The 20000-nt window shown below is 46.6% G+C and overlaps 3 protein-coding genes across 3 annotated transcripts in view; all 3 read right to left on the bottom strand.

The window, feature by feature from the left end:
- The window catches only part of LOC310779475 (FHF complex subunit HOOK-interacting protein 1A-like), a gene marked incomplete at both ends in the record, with an annotated part of 39260 nt that overhangs the window by 4521 nt on the left and 14739 nt on the right, over window positions 1–20000 (bottom strand). The window contains 5 exons of the mRNA XM_083640007.1: window positions 1–290; window positions 1469–1580; window positions 2004–2164; window positions 4481–4560; window positions 4768–4935. The exon at window positions 1–290 is cut by the window's left edge and continues 744 nt beyond it. Of these exons, the coding sequence (XP_083496133.1) occupies window positions 1–290; window positions 1469–1580; window positions 2004–2164; window positions 4481–4560; window positions 4768–4935 (811 nt within the window). The remainder of the gene's footprint in view (window positions 291–1468; window positions 1581–2003; window positions 2165–4480; window positions 4561–4767; window positions 4936–20000) is intronic.
- LOC310780226 (E3 ubiquitin-protein ligase TRIM39-like) lies at window positions 6107–8457 on the bottom strand (the record flags this gene model as incomplete). The annotated part of the gene is made up of 2 exons (XM_083640809.1): window positions 6107–6401; window positions 7010–8457. The coding sequence occupies 2 exons, from the start codon at window positions 8455–8457 to the stop codon at window positions 6107–6109; spliced, it is 1743 nt and encodes a 580-aa protein (XP_083496935.1).
- LOC310780225 (E3 ubiquitin-protein ligase TRIM35-like) lies at window positions 11864–13318 on the bottom strand (the record flags this gene model as incomplete). The annotated part of the gene is made up of 1 exon (XM_083640808.1): window positions 11864–13318. The coding sequence occupies one exon, from the start codon at window positions 13316–13318 to the stop codon at window positions 11864–11866; it is 1455 nt and encodes a 484-aa protein (XP_083496934.1).

Raw genomic sequence — 20000 nt, 5'->3', positions numbered from 1 at the left:
CGTCCAGGAACATGTCATCCCACTCCAGCTCGTCCAGGGCCGAGCCGGCTCTTGCTGCCCGGTTGGAAGCAGCGGAGGTAAAACCCTCAGTCCTTCCTCGGCTGCTTCTGGGTTCACCCTTGACTCGCCGCTCGCTCTCCTCCTTCTCCGTCTCTTCCTGGGCTTCTCCCTCCTGGGCTTCTCCCTCCTGGGCTTCTCCCTCCTCGGCTTCTCCCAGCGGCGTTTGGGATCTGCCTTCCCCAGGCGGAGGTTCGAGCCCGTCGTACGGAGCTGACCACAACCGACAAGCCCTGCAGGAAAATACAACCAATCAGAACTATTGATGATAGACATAATAGAATAATCTGCGATTTGGTTATTCTGCCGATGAAGTTCAACCCAATTGAACGTTTTTTTCCCTTGATTTTTCATTTTCATTAACGTTTATTTAACCAGGAATATTCCCATTGAGATTCAGAATCTCTTACAGGTTTCACATAGAAGAGCAAACAGACAGCAAATTGCATCACATAATTAGCAGTTGCAGACTAATAGACTGTCTCGTCAGCGTCTGTTCAGCCAATCAGAGGCGTTACGACGTACTTTTATTTTGGAGAAACTAGCGGTGAACACAGAGACGACGGTGTGACGTTGGGATGACTGGAGGTTTTCAGATCAGTTTGTGATCAAGTTAAAATACGGTAGCTCTGTTTCTTCTGCTCAGAACAAACCAGCCAACACACACACATTCAGCATTCAGGTCCGATGACATCAATCTTTCAGGTCCGATGACATCAATCTTTCTGGAACGAAAATGGTCCAATTTAAAGGTCGAGATCTTTGGATTCGTCAGACTGATCAGCCGCATCCCAGACGAATCAGGAGTGAAGCGTTCCAGACTCCACACTGACCTGAGGGAGGTGGAGATAACCTGCCTGGACTGACCTGAGGGAGGTGGAGATGGTCTGCCTGGACTGACCTGAAGGAGGTGGAGATGGTCTGCCTGGACTGACCTGAAGGAGGTGGAGAGGACCTGCCTGGACTGACCTGAAGGAGGTGGAGATGACCTGCCTGGACTGACCTGAAGGAGGTGGAGATGGCCTGCCTGGACTGACCTGAGGGAGGTGGAGATGGTCTGCCTGGACTGACCTGAAGGAGGTGGAGAGGACCTGCCTGGACTGACCTGAAGGAGGTGGAGATGGTCTGCCTGGACTGACCTGAAGGAGGTGGAGATGGTCTGCCTGGACTGACCTGAAGGAGGTGGAGATGGCCTGCCTGGACTGACCTGAAGGAGGTGGAGATGGCCTGCCTGGACTGACCTGAAGGAGGTGGAGATGGCCTGCCTGGACTGACCTGAAGGAGGTGGAGATGGCCTGCCTGGACTGACCTGAAGGAGGTGGAGAGGACCTGCCTGGACTGACCTGAAGGAGGTGGAGATGGCCTGCCTGGACTGACCTGAGGGAGGTGGAGATGGTCTGCCTGGACTGACCTGAAGGAGGTGGAGATGACCTGCCTGGCGTCCCGCAAGTAGAGCAGGTAGTTCACATCCATCAGAAACTCTGAACCACGACAGAAACCAACGCTGTCTGATACTGAAACATCTGAGAGAGAGAGAGAGAGAGAGAGAGAGACAGAGAGACAGAGAGAGAGACAGAGACGGAGAGAGAGAGAGAGAGAGAGAGAGAGGGAGAGAGAGAGAGAGAGAGTGTTTGAATGTGTTTGGTTTGCGTTTGAGTGTGTTTAAAAGCTTGTAAAAGAGAAAGAAACTGTATGAAAGAGAGAGCAAAGGAGACTGTGAGAAACACATTGAGAAAGTGTGTATGTTACTTGAGAGAGAGAGTGAGAGAGTGAGTGAGTGTGTGTGTGTGTGTGTGTGTGTGTGTGCGTGCGTGCGTGCGTGCGTGCGTGCGTGCGTGCGTGCGTGTGCGTGTGCGTGTGTGCGTGTGTGTGTGCGTGTGCGTGTGTGCGTGTGTGTGTGTGTGTGCGTGTGTGTGTGTGTGTGTGTGTGTGTGTGTCCCACTGACCTGGTCCCCTTGGCCAGTGGATGTGCTCGGTGTGAGTGTGTGTGTGTGGGAGGTGCAGCGGGCACCAGGAGGGCGTGAGCAGCAGGAAGGAGGAGGCGCAGTGCGTCCGGCTCAGAGAGGAGAGCTGTCTGCTGCTGAGAGAGCTGCAGGGGAGGAGGTACCTGAGAGAGGAGACACACAGGCCCAGCATGCATAGGGGCAGTGACATTATAGGCAGCCATCTTGGAGTGGTCTGGTTAAAAGCATGCAGATCTTGATCTCACATTCTGATTGGCTCTCCGTATCAGTCTGGACTCCGAGCCGTCCACAGAGATTTCAGTGGGCAGGAGTACTTGCCTTGACATACAACTGCTTCAGCCAATCAGCATCACCAAATTCAGTCCTTCAGCCAATCGGCTTTCAAATCCAAATCCACTCGGAAGAACAGTGAAAACGTATTTTCCGACGAGAAACTCTGCTGCTATTTTTTTAACCTTTATATTCAGGGGAGTCTCACTGGGAGCAATGCTCTCTTTTTCAGGAGTGCCCTGTTCACATTCACACACACATTCACACCTGGAAGCTGACCAGTACAACCACAGTCCACAGTCAGATCTGCTGGCCACTGAGCAGCTCCACTGGAGCAGTTGGGGTTAAGGGCCTTGCTCAAGGGCACCTCAGTGGTCGTAATGAGGAAGGGGCAAGCACTGCCTTTTCACTTTCCCCGCATCCAGATTTACCTTGACCTTGCCGGTCGCGGGGATTGAACCGACGACCTTCCGGTGACAAACTCGCTTCTCTAACCGTTGGGCCACCACTGCCCATACTCTTGTTGTTGTTGTTTAATTGTTGTTATTGAGTGTATTTCTGCAATAACTGCACTTACGACTGTGTAAACTCGGGAGCGGCAGAGCCATGGGAGCAACCATTAATCTTTTTCTAGTGGCGTCCCTGATTAGCCGTTTACGATGTCAACTATGAGGCAGGTCTGTGATTGGCCGGTGGACTTTGGAATTTCTGAAAACGCCGACCCTGGGCTGGAGGGCAGACTGATCCGTGGAATGAAACAAAATGTGAGTTCACACGATCAGAAGGTTTAGCAGAGCTCTGTGAACAGCTGACTGTGTTTCTGACTGAACTGATAATTTCATCACATGATCATCTGATTGATTTAGCATTTAGAATAGATCGTGTCAGCTTGTTAGCTAGCTAACCATAGCATGTGGTCAGTTAACCTTCACTGTCTTCTTAACAGTCAAAAATCTCCATGCCTGGCTCCATCCACAACCGTGGCTTCTGACAACCTTAACCCTATAGTCTCGCAGTGCTAGCCGTAGAGGATACCTACGTCTGGAACACAACTCTGAAAAGTGGTTAACGCCCGCCTCCCAAGCCAAAAAAGAAGAAGATGCAGGACAGACATACAAATTGACCAACCAGGGACCTCGTGGGCGGTACATTCGGAATGTGTGCATCAGCTAAATCGACCCCGGGTAAACTGGAACTACTGCAAAAAACACATCCTTGAGAGCATCTACGCCGTGGACCTGGCACACTTTCTGTAACGCGGCCGTTAAAGTATCTTGCCCACTCATTCTTCCTGCAAGACAGGTCGGCCTATCGCTACTTTTCGGTGGCTCCTGGCACTGCGAGACTAGTCTCTTCACGGTGCTCCACTCACTGTACGTGTTTCCTTGCCCGGACTGTAATATGGGAGGAGGCTCGCTGTACGCCGTGGTGTATGACGTAACTTCCGTCACAGCCCAGCCAACCAGATGATGCCTGCAGCATCTGCTTGGAGCTTGGACTTGTGAGTCAGACCCTCCGTCACTGGAAGCTTGATGACGTCGACAGTGGGTCTGACTACGTGACGACTACCTTAACCCTAGCCTCAGTGACCCCCGTGCCTCAACCTAACTACCCCGGGGACAACAGCATCGGCCTTTTTGGCAGTTGGTCCAATGGGCAGTTCACAGTGTCAAATGGACTAAAACTTAGAGTACATGATGTTACATGAAGTGTCTGAGTAAACCAATAAAACGACTAATACAAACAGAGTGATGCAGGGATGAGGTAATCATACATGTAAAAGTGGATCGCAACTTTCATGATTTTTGAAGCGCAAATGCAATCGCCAAAAAGCATGATTGCCAGTGCCCTCTAGAGAGAGAGTGGCGTCAGTGGACGACCAAAATCATTAGCCAATGAACAGCCAGGAATGGGTCTCACGCTACTTTTGCATGCTAAAATAAAGCTGATAATGTACAATTTCATTCAAGAAAAAAAAATCAATTTTGCTGCAACTCGACAGTGCTGCTTTATCCAGGACCTTACTTCCTGGAACTCTGAAAAAAAAAAACTGGTCCATTGGAGTGAATGGAGATGTCGGGACTCTTCTTACACGGCCCTGATTTCCGGGGGTTTAGGGCTCATTCCTGCAACACTCTATACTAGGCATTGTAGGCAAAGTCCTCTGACCTCTGAGCCCTCAGACTGACCTGAACACCAGCTGAAGCATGACATCTTCACAGAACAGACCAATCAGAGTCCTGAACAGCGCCAGAGACACCGTGCCCAGCTAGAGGGGTACACAGAGGGTTAAACATCACTTCACACGTCAAAGGTTTCACAAGTGTGTGTGTGCATGTGTGTGTGTGTGTGTGTGTGTGTGTGTGTGTCTGTGCATGTGTGTCTGTGCATGTGTGCACACCACTGACGTAAACTGGTGCACACACATGCGTGCGCGTGTGTGCATGCGTGTGTGTGTGTGTGTGTGTGTGTCTACCTGGAAAGGCGTGTTGACCCGGCTAACCAGCGTGTCGAGCATGTGCACGTTGTCGTGCGCGTGCAGCAGGATGAAGGACAGGAAGGTGTGCAGCAGAGCCGGCTCAGAGACCGAGCGTAGGAACAGATCCAGGTATGCTGTGGTGGTCATCACCTCCTCTACTGTGAGCTACACACACGCAAGCACGCACGCATGCACATACGTACACACACACACACACACACACACACACACACACACACACGTGCACGCACGCACGCGCACACACACACACGTGCACGCACGCACGCGCACACACACACACACACACACACACACACACACACACACACATTAGGGATTTGGGGTGTGACTCTTTTTTTTCTTCATAGAATGGTTCCGGGATCTAGGATGGTGAAGGATTGGTTGGGTTTAGGCATGAGGAGTGGTGATAAGGTAGGGTCAAATCAGGGTAAGCCAGTCAGAGGCAGAGTAGGGCGGGTCATCCCGTAACCATCCTAGGAAAAAGAAAATATTGCTTGGGGGGTGGATTGGGGGGTGGATTGGGGGTGGGAGTTTAAAGTTCACAACATGACATCACATGAATGGGTCATGTAGTGACACTCCTAACACAGCCACAAAACAGCACCCGATCCTCTGTGAAATGGGCCTGCAACTGTTTGGACGTGGTAAATCAGGAAGGAAAGCAGGTGAAACCAATAACATTAATGAGGACCCTGGTACTGGAACACCTATATGGAATGGAGCCATCATCAATGGTATTGGTTACACATGTGTTTACCCCAGTGTTGGGGGTAACTCATTACAAAAGTAACATATTACATGATATATTACTTTTAACAGTGACTCAGTAATATAACTTATTACCAATAGGATTTCAGTAATGCGCAATACGCTCAGTGACATCATCACTGAACTATAGCGTTGTGTGTTTGTGAGAGTGAATTTGTGACATCACTGATGAAGTCATCAGTGGAACAGACAAACATACATACAGAGCCATATAGTTCCTTTTAGATAGATAGATAGATAGATAGATAGATAGATAGATAGATAGATAGATAGATAGATAGATAAGATTGATAGATGTTGGTAAATACCTTCTTCTATGTTGCATGACAGAGCAAAATCCAATGACTCTTATCTAGGCATATTTTATTTCTGAAAGTTCATAAACAATCGGTTAAAAATCCTCATTTCCTATCATCTCAACATGCCATGTTATGTAATGTACTTCAAGGCAGTGATCATCATCATAAGATAATTGGGAGGATTCAAATATTCTGAAAATGCGCCCCCACCCCTCTCCCAGTGGCCACACTGTAAAAACTATTTCAGCTCAGCACCAGCGCTTCAAGTGCTCAAAATGTTGGTTGGTGGACACGCCCCCCTGACTTTGCTGTTCCACTGTTACAGAGACCTTCACTGGTAACATCTTCAGAGTACCATCGGTGTTAAAGTAGGGAAAGATCATGTCAGTGAAGGTGTGTGTGAAGGTGTGTATGTCTGTGTTAGTATCAGGATCAGAGAATGACAGCTTTCCTCTGTTCCAGTCTAGACTCACTCTGACCCTCTGGAGCTTCTTCTTCACTGGGAGCTCCAGAGGCTCCCCAGTGTGAGAACAGTGTGTGGACCTGATTGCGAGCATGCTGTGTAGTGACCATCAGAGAACCCTATTTCCCATCATCCAGACCGTAATCCGTGTCCCTTCCTCTCAACAGACTCTGCTGCCACACCCACTGCCCACTATGTACTGTCTGCAACCTCAACATCCCAGCTGTGAGTTCCACTCAGAAGCCAGGCCAGTCCCTCTGCAGGCCCTACAACATGCTGGGCATCACAGGGGGTCAGTAGGCGAAGGGCCATTAAGTTGGTCACCGCGAGGCAGCAGAAGTTGCTTCAAGGTGGCTGCGTATCAGGAGAGGAGAGCTGTGGCCTGTGGGTGCGGTAGAGCTACCTGGACACAAACCGGGGGTTGATCAACACCGGCTGGGTCACCTGGGCGAGGGTGTCTGGTTGTTGAAAGACCCGAAGCACCCAATGAGCATATTTTATATTTCTAAATGTTCGTAAACAATCGCAGTTAAGAAATGCTCATTTCCTATCATCTCAACATGGCAAGTTATGTAATGTACTTCAAGGCAGGAATCATAAGATATATTGGCAGGATTCAAATATTCTGAAAATGCACCCCCACCCCTCTCCCAGTGGCCACACCGTAAAAACGATTTCAGCTCAGCACCAGCGCTTGTGCACCAGCAAGTGCTCAACATCTTGATTGGTGGACACGCCCCCCTGACTTCGCTGCTCCACTGTTACAGAGACCTTCACTGGTAACATCTTCAGCTGATCTTCAGTGTTAAAGTATGGAAACACCCTGCCAGTGAAGGTGTGTGTGAAGGTGTGTATGTCTGTGTTAGTATCAGGATCAGAGAATGTCAGCTTTCCTCTGTCCCAGTCCAGACTCACTCTGACCCTCTGGAGCTTCTTCAGTAGGAGAACAGTGTGTGGACATGATCTGACTTCACCATTAGAGAACCATAATAGAAGATACATCAATTTAATTTCCCATAATCCAGAGTCAGTGTCTCCCTTCCTCTCGAGAGACTCTGCTTCCACACCCAGACTCCACCATGTACTGTCTCCAACCTCAACATCCCAGCTGTGAGTTCCTGAGTTAAAGCCCTCAGAGCCCAGGACACCGTCGTCATATTCAAACCTCTCTGGATTGTCAGGAAGCTGCTGTCTCTCTCCCTCTCTCAAACTGGTCAGCTCTTCAGACAGGATGAGTGCTGGATCAGCAGTGTTTGGGTCCAGAATCACAGGAGTGTAGGAGACCATCTTCTTCATTTTGTTCCAGACAGTGAAGCTCAGGTTGCGCAGGTTTTTGGCCTCATCAATCAGAGCTCCTGAGACGAGCTGTGGATCCCGCAGCAAGGGGCGCTGGACTCCTTCCATTGTAGCCTTGTAGTTCTGCAGGACCGAGATGTCTTCAGCTCTCAGCTCCTCCTCTATGCCTCTAACTGCTGAAAGAGCTCCTGTCTCTCTGCTCAGACCCTCGGTCTTCTCCTTCATCATCTGACTCTTCTGCTCCTCTTCCTCCCTCAGTGCAGCGATCCTGGGCTCCTCTTCCTCTTGTAGAAACTGGTGAAGCTTCTTAAACTCCTCCTTAATCTGTCTCTCTGTGCGTTGGGCCTGGTCCTTAATGTGTTTTGCTGTTTGATCACAGTTTCCTTTAACTCCATTAAAGAGCTCCAGTTCCTCCCTTAAGGGCTTCAGTGATTCCTGGAGTTTCTCCTTGTGAAGCCGTGCAGCTTCATCGATGGGTCTGAATTTGTGGTTGGTGTGTTTTTCTGAATCTCGACAGATGACACACACTGGCTGCTGATGGTCCAGACAGAAGAGCTTGAGTTTCTCAGAGTGCAGACTGCAGAGAAGCTCAGATCCTGCTGAAGCTCTCTGATCTCTCTCCAGTAAGAAAGCCTCACAGAGGTTCTTCAACGCCAAGTTAGGCGGTGGTTCACTCTGTGAAGATATTTCCCTACAGAGTGGACACTCATGTATTTGTCTCTGTGTCCACCAGCTCTGCAGACAGGCTTTGCAGAAGCTGTGGCTACATGACAGGAGGACAGGATCTTTAAAGATGTCACGGCAGGCAGGACAGCAGAGATCCTCCTCTGATCGAGACATTGTGACCAGAGCTTCTCTGGCTTGAGTCAATTTCTTGTGCTTGACTTGGGGATTGGAGAGCGGTCCCTTCCTTTTGGACATTGTTGGAGTTCGATCTTTGTGGTGGCTCACGTATGAGCTCAGCGTGCAATTCAGAGTGTAGTATAGTACTCGGAGCACTTGTATAGCCTCACCTTTATGACTTCATTGATGATGCCACAATGTCTATGACCACATTAGCATAAGATCTATGACATCATCAATGCTTATGACATCACTGATGATGTCACTTATGGCATCATTGATGGTGTCACACTATCTATGACCTCATTAGCATAATACAAGGTCTATCATTGGCATCATCAGTGCTTTAAAACGTCACTGATGATATTTGTGGGGGGCTGTGTGTGAAGTGATTTATGACATCATCTTCATCAGACCAAAATTCAGCGCTGCGGTGTGGGCTTTCAAAAAACCACAAAATAAGTTTCGAGCAGCACAGTCCACATATGGTGTGTGCTGTGGTTTGGTGAAGTTTGGACAAAATTATAAGGCGAAATTTCTGTGAAATAGGCTCCACCCACAACACTTTGCAAGTCGATTATATCGCAACGGTGAGTGAGGTCTTTCAAAAAACGGCAAAACAGGTTTTGTGAAGGACAGATGTGGTTTGGTGAAGATTTGACAGAATCTGAAGGAGAAATAGTGAAAAAATGCTTTTGGACAAAATTCTAAATGGAGGAAAATCTAGTTCTGGGCGTGAACCTATGTACCCAACCTATGAACCTATGTACCCAATTTGGGAAGTCGCTCTTATGGGTTGTGAGCTACGGGTATTTATTGTTGCCATAGCGCCCCCTATAGTTGAAATGACACAATTGTTTTTTTTATCAGCTCAGAGTACATAGCTGCACACCTGTACCAAGGTTCATTCACAACGGACAATGCGTTCCGGAGTTAGGGCGATTTTTGTGAACTACGCCACACCCACAGAAGTTCATATTTGGGACCCGTTTCTGGCCTACCTTGATGAGGTTAGGGGCGGTGGGTGACTTGCTCAGCTTGGGGACTACGGATGTAAATTAGCATTAGCTAACTCCGGCATATTTACATGTTTTCGTATATAGAGGCTTCTGTATTTCTGAACATGTCCATTAATGTGCATTGTCCCGTCACAATAAACCAATAAAGTAAAGTAAAGTAAAGTTTGTCTTGGCCCCTTGTATGGGAACCCATATGCTTTTATAAGCATGTAAGCACCCTTGTATGGGTGGTAGCACCATATTATAATTGTCAATCAATAGTATGCTTTGCTTTGTTTTCCAGCTGTGTCTGAGCTTGTTTGTTTTGTTTTGTTTGTCTCTGCCGAAGCGTCCTCCCCTATTGCCAAGCTCACCAGCCGCCACTGCTGTGAACCTACCTACCAAGTTTGGTAGCGGCAGGTCTTATAGTTTCTGAGTGGGACCAAATCGGCTTCCAAATTGGATAGACAAACCCTGTTATAGGGCCTGCGCCACTGCGTGCGCTGGCCAAATATCAGTCATCAGTAATCATGATCATAAGATATATTGGAAGGATTCAAATTAGTGATGCGCGGGCCGCAGTTATAACCGCGCTGACCGCAGATATCCCACCCCGCGGGCAGGCCAGATCATAAACATAAACATTCTGATTAATAGCGGATGGGTTGCGGGCGGTTGAAACGATGTATCTCATTGAGGAAAAATAATATTAATTACGTTCTCTAGTCTATGAACGTATTTTAAGCTACATTTTTCGTCAGGCACATTCTTAGCCGCCTATTGTAGATCCCCCAAAGGACCCACGGCCGTAAACCAAACAACAGCCATGTGGACGGCTCCACTTTTCGTCCATATACTGTATGGTCAATGATGTCACCCTCAAAAAGAAGTTTCCGCTGAAGACGTGTTTGAAGAGAAGACGCGTTCGTATTTCCCCATACAATGAGGCAATCCAGTAAACTAAACTTAAAGCTATAGCGTTAGCCGAGTAAGCTACATGAGGGCAAGTGGTGGACTGGACATAATACAGCATGGAAGTTTAGTTGGAGTCTTGGACTGCAGCGATCGCACCAACGGCAGCAGAAACCCACACCCACAGAAGTTCGGAATCGATTCTATCGCAACGGTGCGGTCTTGCAAAAAAATAAGTTTTGTGTAGGACAGTCCACACATGATGTGGTTTGGTGAAGATTGGACAAAATTTGAAGGAGAAATAGCAAAAAAATGCTTTTGGAGAAAATTCTAAATGGCGGAAAATCTAGTTAGACGGAAATGGGCGCGGCCTCTATCAGCAGATGCAGAATGACAAGGAATCCAGGGGAAAAATAATTTTGATTGTAGATGCTACGGTTAAAAACTTATGGACCAAAATGTAAAGAGGGATGTTATAGCGCCACCTAGTGGTCAACGAGTGTAGTTTGTCTGCCTATAGTAAAAGGTGACTGTGAAGTTCGAACCTACCTACCAAGTTTGGTAGCGGCAGGTCTTATAGTTTCTGAGTGGGACCAAATCGGCTTCCAAATTGGATGGACAAACCCTGTTATAGGGCCTGCGCCACTGCGTGCGCTGGCCAAATATCAGTCATCAGGAATCATGATCATAAGATATATTGGAAGGATTCAAATTAGTGATGCGCGGGCCGCAGTTATAACTGCGCTGACCGCAGATATCCCGCCCCGCTGGCAGGCCAGATCATATACATAAACATTCTGATTAATAGCGGAGGGGTTGCGGGCGGTTGAAACGATGTATCTCATTATTGAGGAAAAATAATATTAATTACGTTCTCTAGTCTATGAACGTATTTTAAGCTACATTTTTCATCAGGCACATTCTTAGTCGCCTATTGTAGATCCCCCAAAGGACCCACGGCCGTAAACCAAACAATAGCCATGTGGACGGCTCCACTTTTCGTCCATATACTGTATGGTCAATGATGTCACCCTCAAAAAGAGGTTTCCGCTGAAGACGTGTTTGAAGAGAAGACACGTTCGTATTTCCCCATACAATGAGGCAATCCAGTAAACTAAACTTAAAGCTATAGCGTTAGCCGAGTAAGCTACATGAGGGCAAGTGGTGGACTGGACATAATACAGCATGGAAGTTTATTTGGAGCCTTGGACTGCAGCGATCGCACCAACGGCAGCAGAAACCATAAGTTCACTCCTTTTATACCGTTTTATAGCGTTTATAGCGTCGGGTGCATGGCGGGCGTGGATCTATAAATAGTATGAAATAATTTGCGTGGATTTATGGCGGGCGGGCGGTTCATGCATACACGCGGATTAGGATGGCATAAAAGCTCATCCGCACATCTCTAATTCAAATATTACTGAAATATGCCCCCCACCCCCAACCCCCCCCCCCCCCCCCCCGCCCCCCGTGGCCACGCCGTAAAAACGATTTCAGCTCAGCACCAACGCTTCAAGTGCTCGACATGTGGATTGGTAGACACGCTCCCCCTCACTTTGCTGTTCCACTGTTACCACTGTCACTGTTTCCACTGAGACCTTCACTGGTAACATCTTCAGATGATCTTCAGTGTTAAAGTATGGAAACATCCTGTCAGTGAAGGTGTGTGTGAAGGTGTGTATCTCTGTGTTAGTATCAGGATCAGAGAATGACAGCTTTCCTCTGTCCCAGTCCAGACTCACTCTGACCCTCTGGAGCTTCTTCTTCTTCAGCGGGAGAACAGTGCCTGGACGTGATGCTCTGTATTCACCATTACAGAACCATATTTCCCATAATGCAGACTCTGTGTCTCCCTTCCTCTCCACAGACTCTGCTGCCACACCCACTGCCCACCATGTACTGTCTGCAACCTCAACATCCCAGCTGTGAGTCCCTGAGTTAAAGCCCTCAGAGCCCAGGACACCGTCGTCATATTCAAACCTCTCTGGATTGTCAGGAAGCTGCTGTCTCTCTCCCTGTCTCATGCTGGTCAGATCTTCAGACAGGATGAGTTCTGGATCAGCAGTGTTTGGGTCCAGAATCACAGGAGTGTAGGAGACCATCTCCTTCATCTTGTTCCAGACTGTGAAGCTCAGGTTGCCCAGGTTTTTGGCCTTGTCTATCAGAGCTCCTGAGACCAGCTGTGGATCCTTCAGCAGAGGGCACTGGACTCTTTCCATTGTAGCATTGTAGTTCTGCAGGACCGAGACATCTTCAGCTCTCAGCTCCTTCTCTATGCCTCTGACTGCTGAAAGAGCTGCTATCTCTCTGCTCAGACCCTCAGTCTTCCCCTTCGTCTGACTCTTCTGCTCCTCTTCCTCCCTCAGTGCAGTGATCCTGGCCTCCTCTTCCTCTTCTAGAAACTGGTGAAGCTTCTTAAACTCCTCCTTAATCTGCCTCTCTGTGCGACGGGCCTGGTCCTTAATGTGTTTTGCTGTTTGATCACAGTTTCCTTTAACTCCATTAAAGAGCTCCATTTCCTCCCTTAAGGGCTTCCATGATTTCTGAAGTTCCTCCTTGTGAAGCCGTGCAGCTTCATGTATGGGTCTGAATCTGTGGTCGGTGTGTGTTTCTGAATCTCGACAGAGGAGACACACTGGCTGCTGATGGTCCAGACAGAAGAGCTTGAGTTTCTCAGAGTGCAGACTGCAGAGAACCTCAGATCCTGCTGAAGCTCTCTGATCTCCCTCCAGTAAGAAAGCCTCACAGAGGTTCTTCAACGCCAAATTAGGAGGTGGTTCACTCTGTGAAGATATTTCCCTACAGAGTGGACACTCATGTATTCGTCTCTGTGTCCACCAGCCCTGCAGACATGTTTTGCAGAAGCTGTGGCTACATGACAGGAGGACAGGATCTTTAAAGATGTCACGGCAGGCAGGACAGCAGAGATCCACCTCTGATCGAGACATTGTGACCAGAGCTTCTCTGGCTCGAGTCAGTTTATTGTGCTTGACTTGGGGATGGTTGGAGTTTGATCTTTGTGGTGGCTCACGCTTGAGGTGAGCGTGCGATTCAGGGCAGAGTGTGGAGTGTGAGTCCAGGAATTCATTTGACTGCTCAGTCAAGTAGTGTACACTTATATAGCCTCACATTTATGGTCTATGACATCATCAATGCTTATGGCATCACTGATGATGTCACTTATGGCATAATTGATGATGTCACAATATCTATGACCTTATTAGCATAATATAAGGTCTATCATCAGTGCTTTATCAGTGCTTTAAAACGTCACTGATGATATTTGTGGTGGGCTGTGTGTGACGTGATTCATGACATCATCTTCGTGTGTGCGTGTGTGTGTGCGTGTGCGTGAGCGTGCGCGTGTGCACGTGTTTGGTTCCTGTTATTGCCACTTCCCAGCGAGCATTTTTAGGTTGAAAAGACGTTTAACAAATGTTTAGGGTCAACGTTGAAGAAACGTGCAAGAAAGGTTCAAGACTGAAAGTTTTTTCACCGACTATTTGCAGACGTTGATTAAACGTTCACATTTAGACCATATTTCACCAGGATCTAAGATTAAAAATTCAGCACCGCACACAGGATTCGAAACACGTTCTCCCACGTTCAAGCCACAGCGCTCTATGTTCTGAGCTATAGATTTACTTATATAATACAGGGAGCAGGGGACATATTCTATCTCGCACACAACTTGTAGACTACACGATTGTAGATACCACAGGCTCAACGATCGGGAGGACAAGTTATTTTATGTGATGTGTACGAGACTATTATATTATGTAACAGACTAAAATTATGTTGTGTGTGTGTGCATCTATAGTCTGTAGGCTGTACGCTTCAGAGGTTAACTTCATTTAACACCAGAAATGCAGGGGGTACACAGAGCCTCGTATACAGTCTGTTACAATAACAGCGTGCCCAGTGCATCTCGTTCCGCACTTGGTGCAGACCGGTGCAGACCTGCTTTAGTCTAGTCCAGGGGCACTCAATTAAAATTCTAAGAGGTCCAGATAGAGAAAATGTCCTCAAGCGAAGGTCCGGAACATTGAGCTTGCGTTATGATTCAGTGGCATTGAACTTAGGCTACTTCAATGATTGCAGTAGCCTAATGGTACAACGTCTGTATGTAGTCAATGACTGACTGTTAAATCAAAATAAACATCAATAATGTTTATTTACAGTTTTCATATTTAACTGGATTAATTATAAATAACTAGCCTACACTAATAATAAATACATGTTATTTTCTCATTTCAAGTAAAATAATGGCTGCATTTAGAAATAACACAACAGAGTGCTTTGGAAAAATTTGCATCTTAAAATAAAGTGCTTTCATTTTATAAAAATAAGTTCCCCCTTTTCTTCCTTTTCTTAACTCCATTTCACATTTTATCAGTCAGGCTCTCAGCCAACAAACCTCCTTTTCTCTTGATAGAAGTGAGCTCCCACTCAGTGCAGTGATCCTGGCCTCCTCTTCCTCTTCTAGAAACTGGTGAAGCTTCTTAAACTCCTCCTTAATCTGCCTCTCTGTGCGACGGGCCTGGTCCTTAATGTGTTTTGCTGTTTGATCACAGTTTCCTTTAACTCCATTAAAGAGCTCCATTTCCTCCCTTAAGGGCTTCCATGATTTCTGAAGTTCCTCCTTGTGAAGCCGTGCAGCTTCATGTATGGGTCTGAATCTGTGGTCGGTGTGTGTTTCTGAATCTCGACAGAGGAGACACACTGGCTGCTGATGGTCCAGACAGAAGAGCTTGAGTTTCTCAGAGTGCAGACTGCAGAGAACCTCAGATCCTGCTGAAGCTCTCTGATCTCCCTCCAGTAAGAAAGCCTCACAGAGGTTCTTCAACGCCAAATTAGGAGGTGGTTCACTCTGTGAAGATATTTCCCTACAGAGTGGACACTCATGTATTCGTCTCTGTGTCCACCAGCCCTGCAGACATGTTTTGCAGAAGCTGTGGCTACATGACAGGAGGACAGGATCTTTAAAGATGTCACGGCAGGCAGGACAGCAGAGATCCACCTCTGATCGAGACATTGTGACCAGAGCTTCTCTGGCTCGAGTCAGTTTATTGTGCTTGACTTGGGGATGGTTGGAGTTTGATCTTTGTGGTGGCTCACGCTTGAGGTGAGCGTGCGATTCAGGGCAGAGTGTGGAGTGTGAGTCCAGGAATTCATTTGACTGCTCAGTCAAGTAGTGTACACTTATATAGCCTCACATTTATGGTCTATGACATCATCAATGCTTATGGCATCACTGATGATGTCACTTATGGCATAATTGATGATGTCACAATATCTATGACCTTATTAGCATAATATAAGGTCTATCATCAGTGCTTTATCAGTGCTTTAAAACGTCACTGATGATATTTGTGGTGGGCTGTGTGTGACGTGATTCATGACATCATCTTCGTGTGTGCGTGTGTGTGTGCGTGTGCGTGAGCGTGCGCGTGTGCACGTGTTTGGTTCCTGTTATTGCCACTTCCCAGCGAGCATTTTTAGGTTGAAAAGACGTTTAACAAATGTTTAGGGTCAACGTTGAAGAAACGTGCAAGAAAGGTTCAAGACTGAAAGTTTTTTCACCGACTATTTGCAGACGTTGATTAAACGTTCACATTTAGACCATATTTCACCAGGATCTAAGATTAAAAATTCAGCACCGCACACAGGATTCGAAACACGTTCTCCCACGTTCAAGCCACAGCGCTCTATGTTCTGAGCTATAGATTTACTTATATAATACAGGGAGCAGGGGACATATTCTATCTCGCACACAACTTGTAGACTACACGATTGTAGATACCACAGGCTCAACGATCGGGAGGACAAGTTATTTTATGTGATGTGTACGAGACTATTATATTATGTAACAGACTAAAATTATGTTGTGTGTGTGTGCATCTATAGTCTGTAGGCTGTACGCTTCAGAGGTTAACTTCATTTAACACCAGAAATGCAGGGGGTACACAGAGCCTCGTATACAGTCTGTTACAATAACAGCGTGCCCAGTGCATCTCGTTCCGCACTTGGTGCAGACCGGTGCAGACCTGCTTTAGTCTAGTCCAGGGGCACTCAATTAAAATTCTAAGAGGTCCAGATAGAGAAAATGTCCTCAAGCGAAGGTCCGGAACATTGAGCTTGCGTTATGATTCAGTGGCATTGAACTTAGGCTACTTCAATGATTGCAGTAGCCTAATGGTACAACGTCTGTATGTAGTCAATGACTGACTGTTAAATCAAAATAAACATCAATAATGTTTATTTACAGTTTTCATATTTAACTGGATTAATTATAAATAACTAGCCTACACTAATAATAAATACATGTTATTTTCTCATTTCAAGTAAAATAATGGCTGCATTTAGAAATAACACAACAGAGTGCTTTGGAAAAATTTGCATCTTAAAATAAAGTGCTTTCATTTTATAAAAATAAGTTCCCCCTTTTCTTCCTTTTCTTAACTCCATTTCACATTTTATCAGTCAGGCTCTCAGCCAACAAACCTCCTTTTCTCTTGATAGAAGTGAGCTCCCACTCTGTTTGTCTGTGCCTGCCTGCCTGTCTGTCTGTCTTTCTATCTATCGGTCGCTCGCAATGCAAACTTTGCATGCTGTTGGGCAGTGAATGTGTGTGCGCCCTGTATTTGAGTGTGTGTGTTTGCTCATGTGTGGCACTTCCATAGACAGCTGGTCAGGATCGCATCACACTTCACGAGACATACTGGTTTTGAACTGCTCGTGAGACCAATGAATGAACATGAGTCTGCCTGCTCTGGATTAAAACTTAAGCTTTGTTTTCGCGGTCTACTCGTTTCTTTTGAGCACGCGATGTGAAATACTTCTCTCGACTCTCGCATTGCTCTGAGTCTCGCCTCTCCTCCGTCCGTGTGTCAACTCTCCCGCAGCAGCAGCAGGCAGAATCGATTCGCTTGTTGATTGGCTGAGTAGCATCACGTGTGATGATTTACAGTGCATGCATTGGTCTGTGAGCTTCCTGACAGATAAACCAGTACCGCAAAGGCTAGAAAAGCATGTGCCGGTTAAAATATAAATGCTCCGTGAAAATGTAACTATTCAGTGATTTGTAGGTTATAGGGCTCAGTCCGGATAGGACGGCGTCTGGGTCCGGATGCGGACCGGAGTCCGGACTTTGAGGATCACTGGTCTAGTCAGTCACAGCTATGCTGCAGGAACTCAATTCATTATTTTATAGTATTGCGCTAAACTATTAACCATAGTTGTGACCTGGAAGCTTTTTGCTGGCACCACATAGCCTATATAGTCCCATATTTATGATATTTCATGTGACATAAAATGCGTTGAAATGTAGTTTTCGTGTAGACCAGATTTAAACTCTGTTACACAATAAAATGGACAAATGCCAATTCACACACTATCAATATTGTCTCTAGCCTATTCCAAGCTACAACAAATGTTTTAACAATATGATTAACCAAATTGTGTTTTTTTACACGTTGACGTTGTAACCGCGTTTTAGCCGGTTGAAAAGAGGGTGAAATTAGGTCTTAGGAGTTCAAACCCAATATCACCCAGACTTAAACTAAAAATCAACGTTGAAAAAACGTTTTGTGCTCGCTGGGTTGTCATAGTTCTTCCGACTGTGGTGTGCCTGGCTGGGTCAGATGTGACCCCGCCCCCCTTTTTGTGAAACAATGAATAAACATAACATTATTTACTAGTGATGCACCGATAGCACTTTTTTGCAGACGGAGTACGAGTATGAGTACCGTACTTACATTTGGGTACTTGCCGATACTGAGTACTGATACAAGTATTTAATCAGGGACTGTCGAAGTCTGGACCTTGAACGCAGCACCATGACCAGGAGTAGTGGGAAAATGTATTTTTAGATGATGGGAGAGACTAGATGTTTAACGTTACATTACTGTAAAGGCAGTATGGATTACACAGGACATGTAGCCTATTGCAACTATCTGCTAAGCCTTTGCTTGTTCCACAACACTGTTGTCTGCTGGAAGAGCAGCTCACCATAACCTGTAACTGTAAAACTGGTTTTATGCTCACGCGAAATCGCCAGCGCCGACTGCGCTGAGGGGTCGCCGCAGCTGGCCATCCTATCGGCGCAGCTCGGCGGAGGGGGGCGTGCAGCTCCTCGAAAATGTGACTCCGCGGCGTCAACGCGGATGTGACGTGACCAGCACGAGAGCTGTGATTGGCCGTTGCCTTGGGGCGCGCACGTACCCGCTGACGTACTTGTGAGGAATGAGGAAACGCCATTTCCTCACAAGTCCAAGGCCATTTCTCAATACCAAGAATGCGTTCTTGTTCTTGTGTTCTTGGGGAGAACGTTCTTGCTAGTCGTTCTTGGAAGAATGAACTCGCTAGGTCACAAGCACACATGACGCTGTTGGCAGTTTGAGACGATGCGTTCTTGAGGGTATTGCGCAATACCAGCACAGAGGCCGCCTGCAGTACTACACAAATAAAAAGCTCAGCTGATGTAGATGCAGCCAAATGTACTCTGGAGCTTTTTGCCATTTTTTGCCATAAATGTTCGTAAAGTGGCACTTATTGAAACGTACTACCCTGCTTGCCAAGTTGACACAAGTCACCAACCAGAGCATCCTCGGTAAAGTGGGCATGTCGAGAACACATCCGGGAATTTTAAGCGTTCTTGGCGAAATGTAAACTTTGCATTGGAACAGTACTTGGGCTGTGACTGATGACGTTTCACAGGACACAAGAACGCAAGGACACACAAGAACCCTTATTGAGAAACGGCCCAGGTCTCAAATCCAAGTCCCCATCTCTGCCTCTAGCAACTGAGCAAAGATGGCAGTCGAGCGTGCGGTGATCTTTCCACAGATGTAGTTTTTGATGCACCTCGATCGGCTCGTTTTGCGTTCTCAATAAATCCATCAAAGTGGTGAGAAACTGCACAAGGGGTGGGCTTTGCACTCATGTTTACTTTATGGCCAATTATCAGTCTTTTTTTTTATAAGGCTCATAACGATAACGATCAGATTCAGCAGAATACAGCGGCACATAGCTAGCTAGAAGAAGCACCCCTGCCAATGCCATATCCACACACAGCTGCTAGAACAACACGTTTTTGGTACAGCAAAACTGAACCCGAAACGAGTAAATCCATTTAAACAGAATGCTATTCTGAACATGGAAAAACTGCTTCTAGTCACTGTGCTCCTCACACCTGGAATAATTTGCAAAACCTATTACAACTTGAAACCGATGCCTGTGAGTCTGTTTAGTGTCTGAACTCATCTCAACACTGAAATTCTGGGGTATTGAACATGTGTCTCCCTCACAGAGAGGAGGCGACACTGTCAACAAACTGTTAAGAAGAGAAGCATTTTGGATTCACAGCCTAAATACTGTTGAACCAAATGGTCTAAACGAGGAACTAAGCCTCTCTTGTTATTTATAACCTGTACCTTTCCATTGGGAGAAAACTGTTATTTGTGCCTATGTATTTCTATTTCTATTCTATTTCTATTCTATGGCTTATATTATATTGTTATTTATAAATGTTGGCTGGCCATTATAGCCTACTTCACTGTGCTGTTTGAGTGCTATTGGCTCATTGGGTTTGGGCACCTTCCCTCCCTAGCAGCCAATGACGGACTGCGA

Source organism: Poromitra crassiceps (assembly GCF_964638095.1).
Source record: "Poromitra crassiceps genome assembly, chromosome: 7".
Lineage (NCBI taxonomy): Eukaryota > Metazoa > Chordata > Actinopteri > Beryciformes > Melamphaidae > Poromitra > Poromitra crassiceps.
Note: the sequence above shows the minus strand (reverse complement) of the source record. Positions and strands in the feature narration are given on the sequence as shown.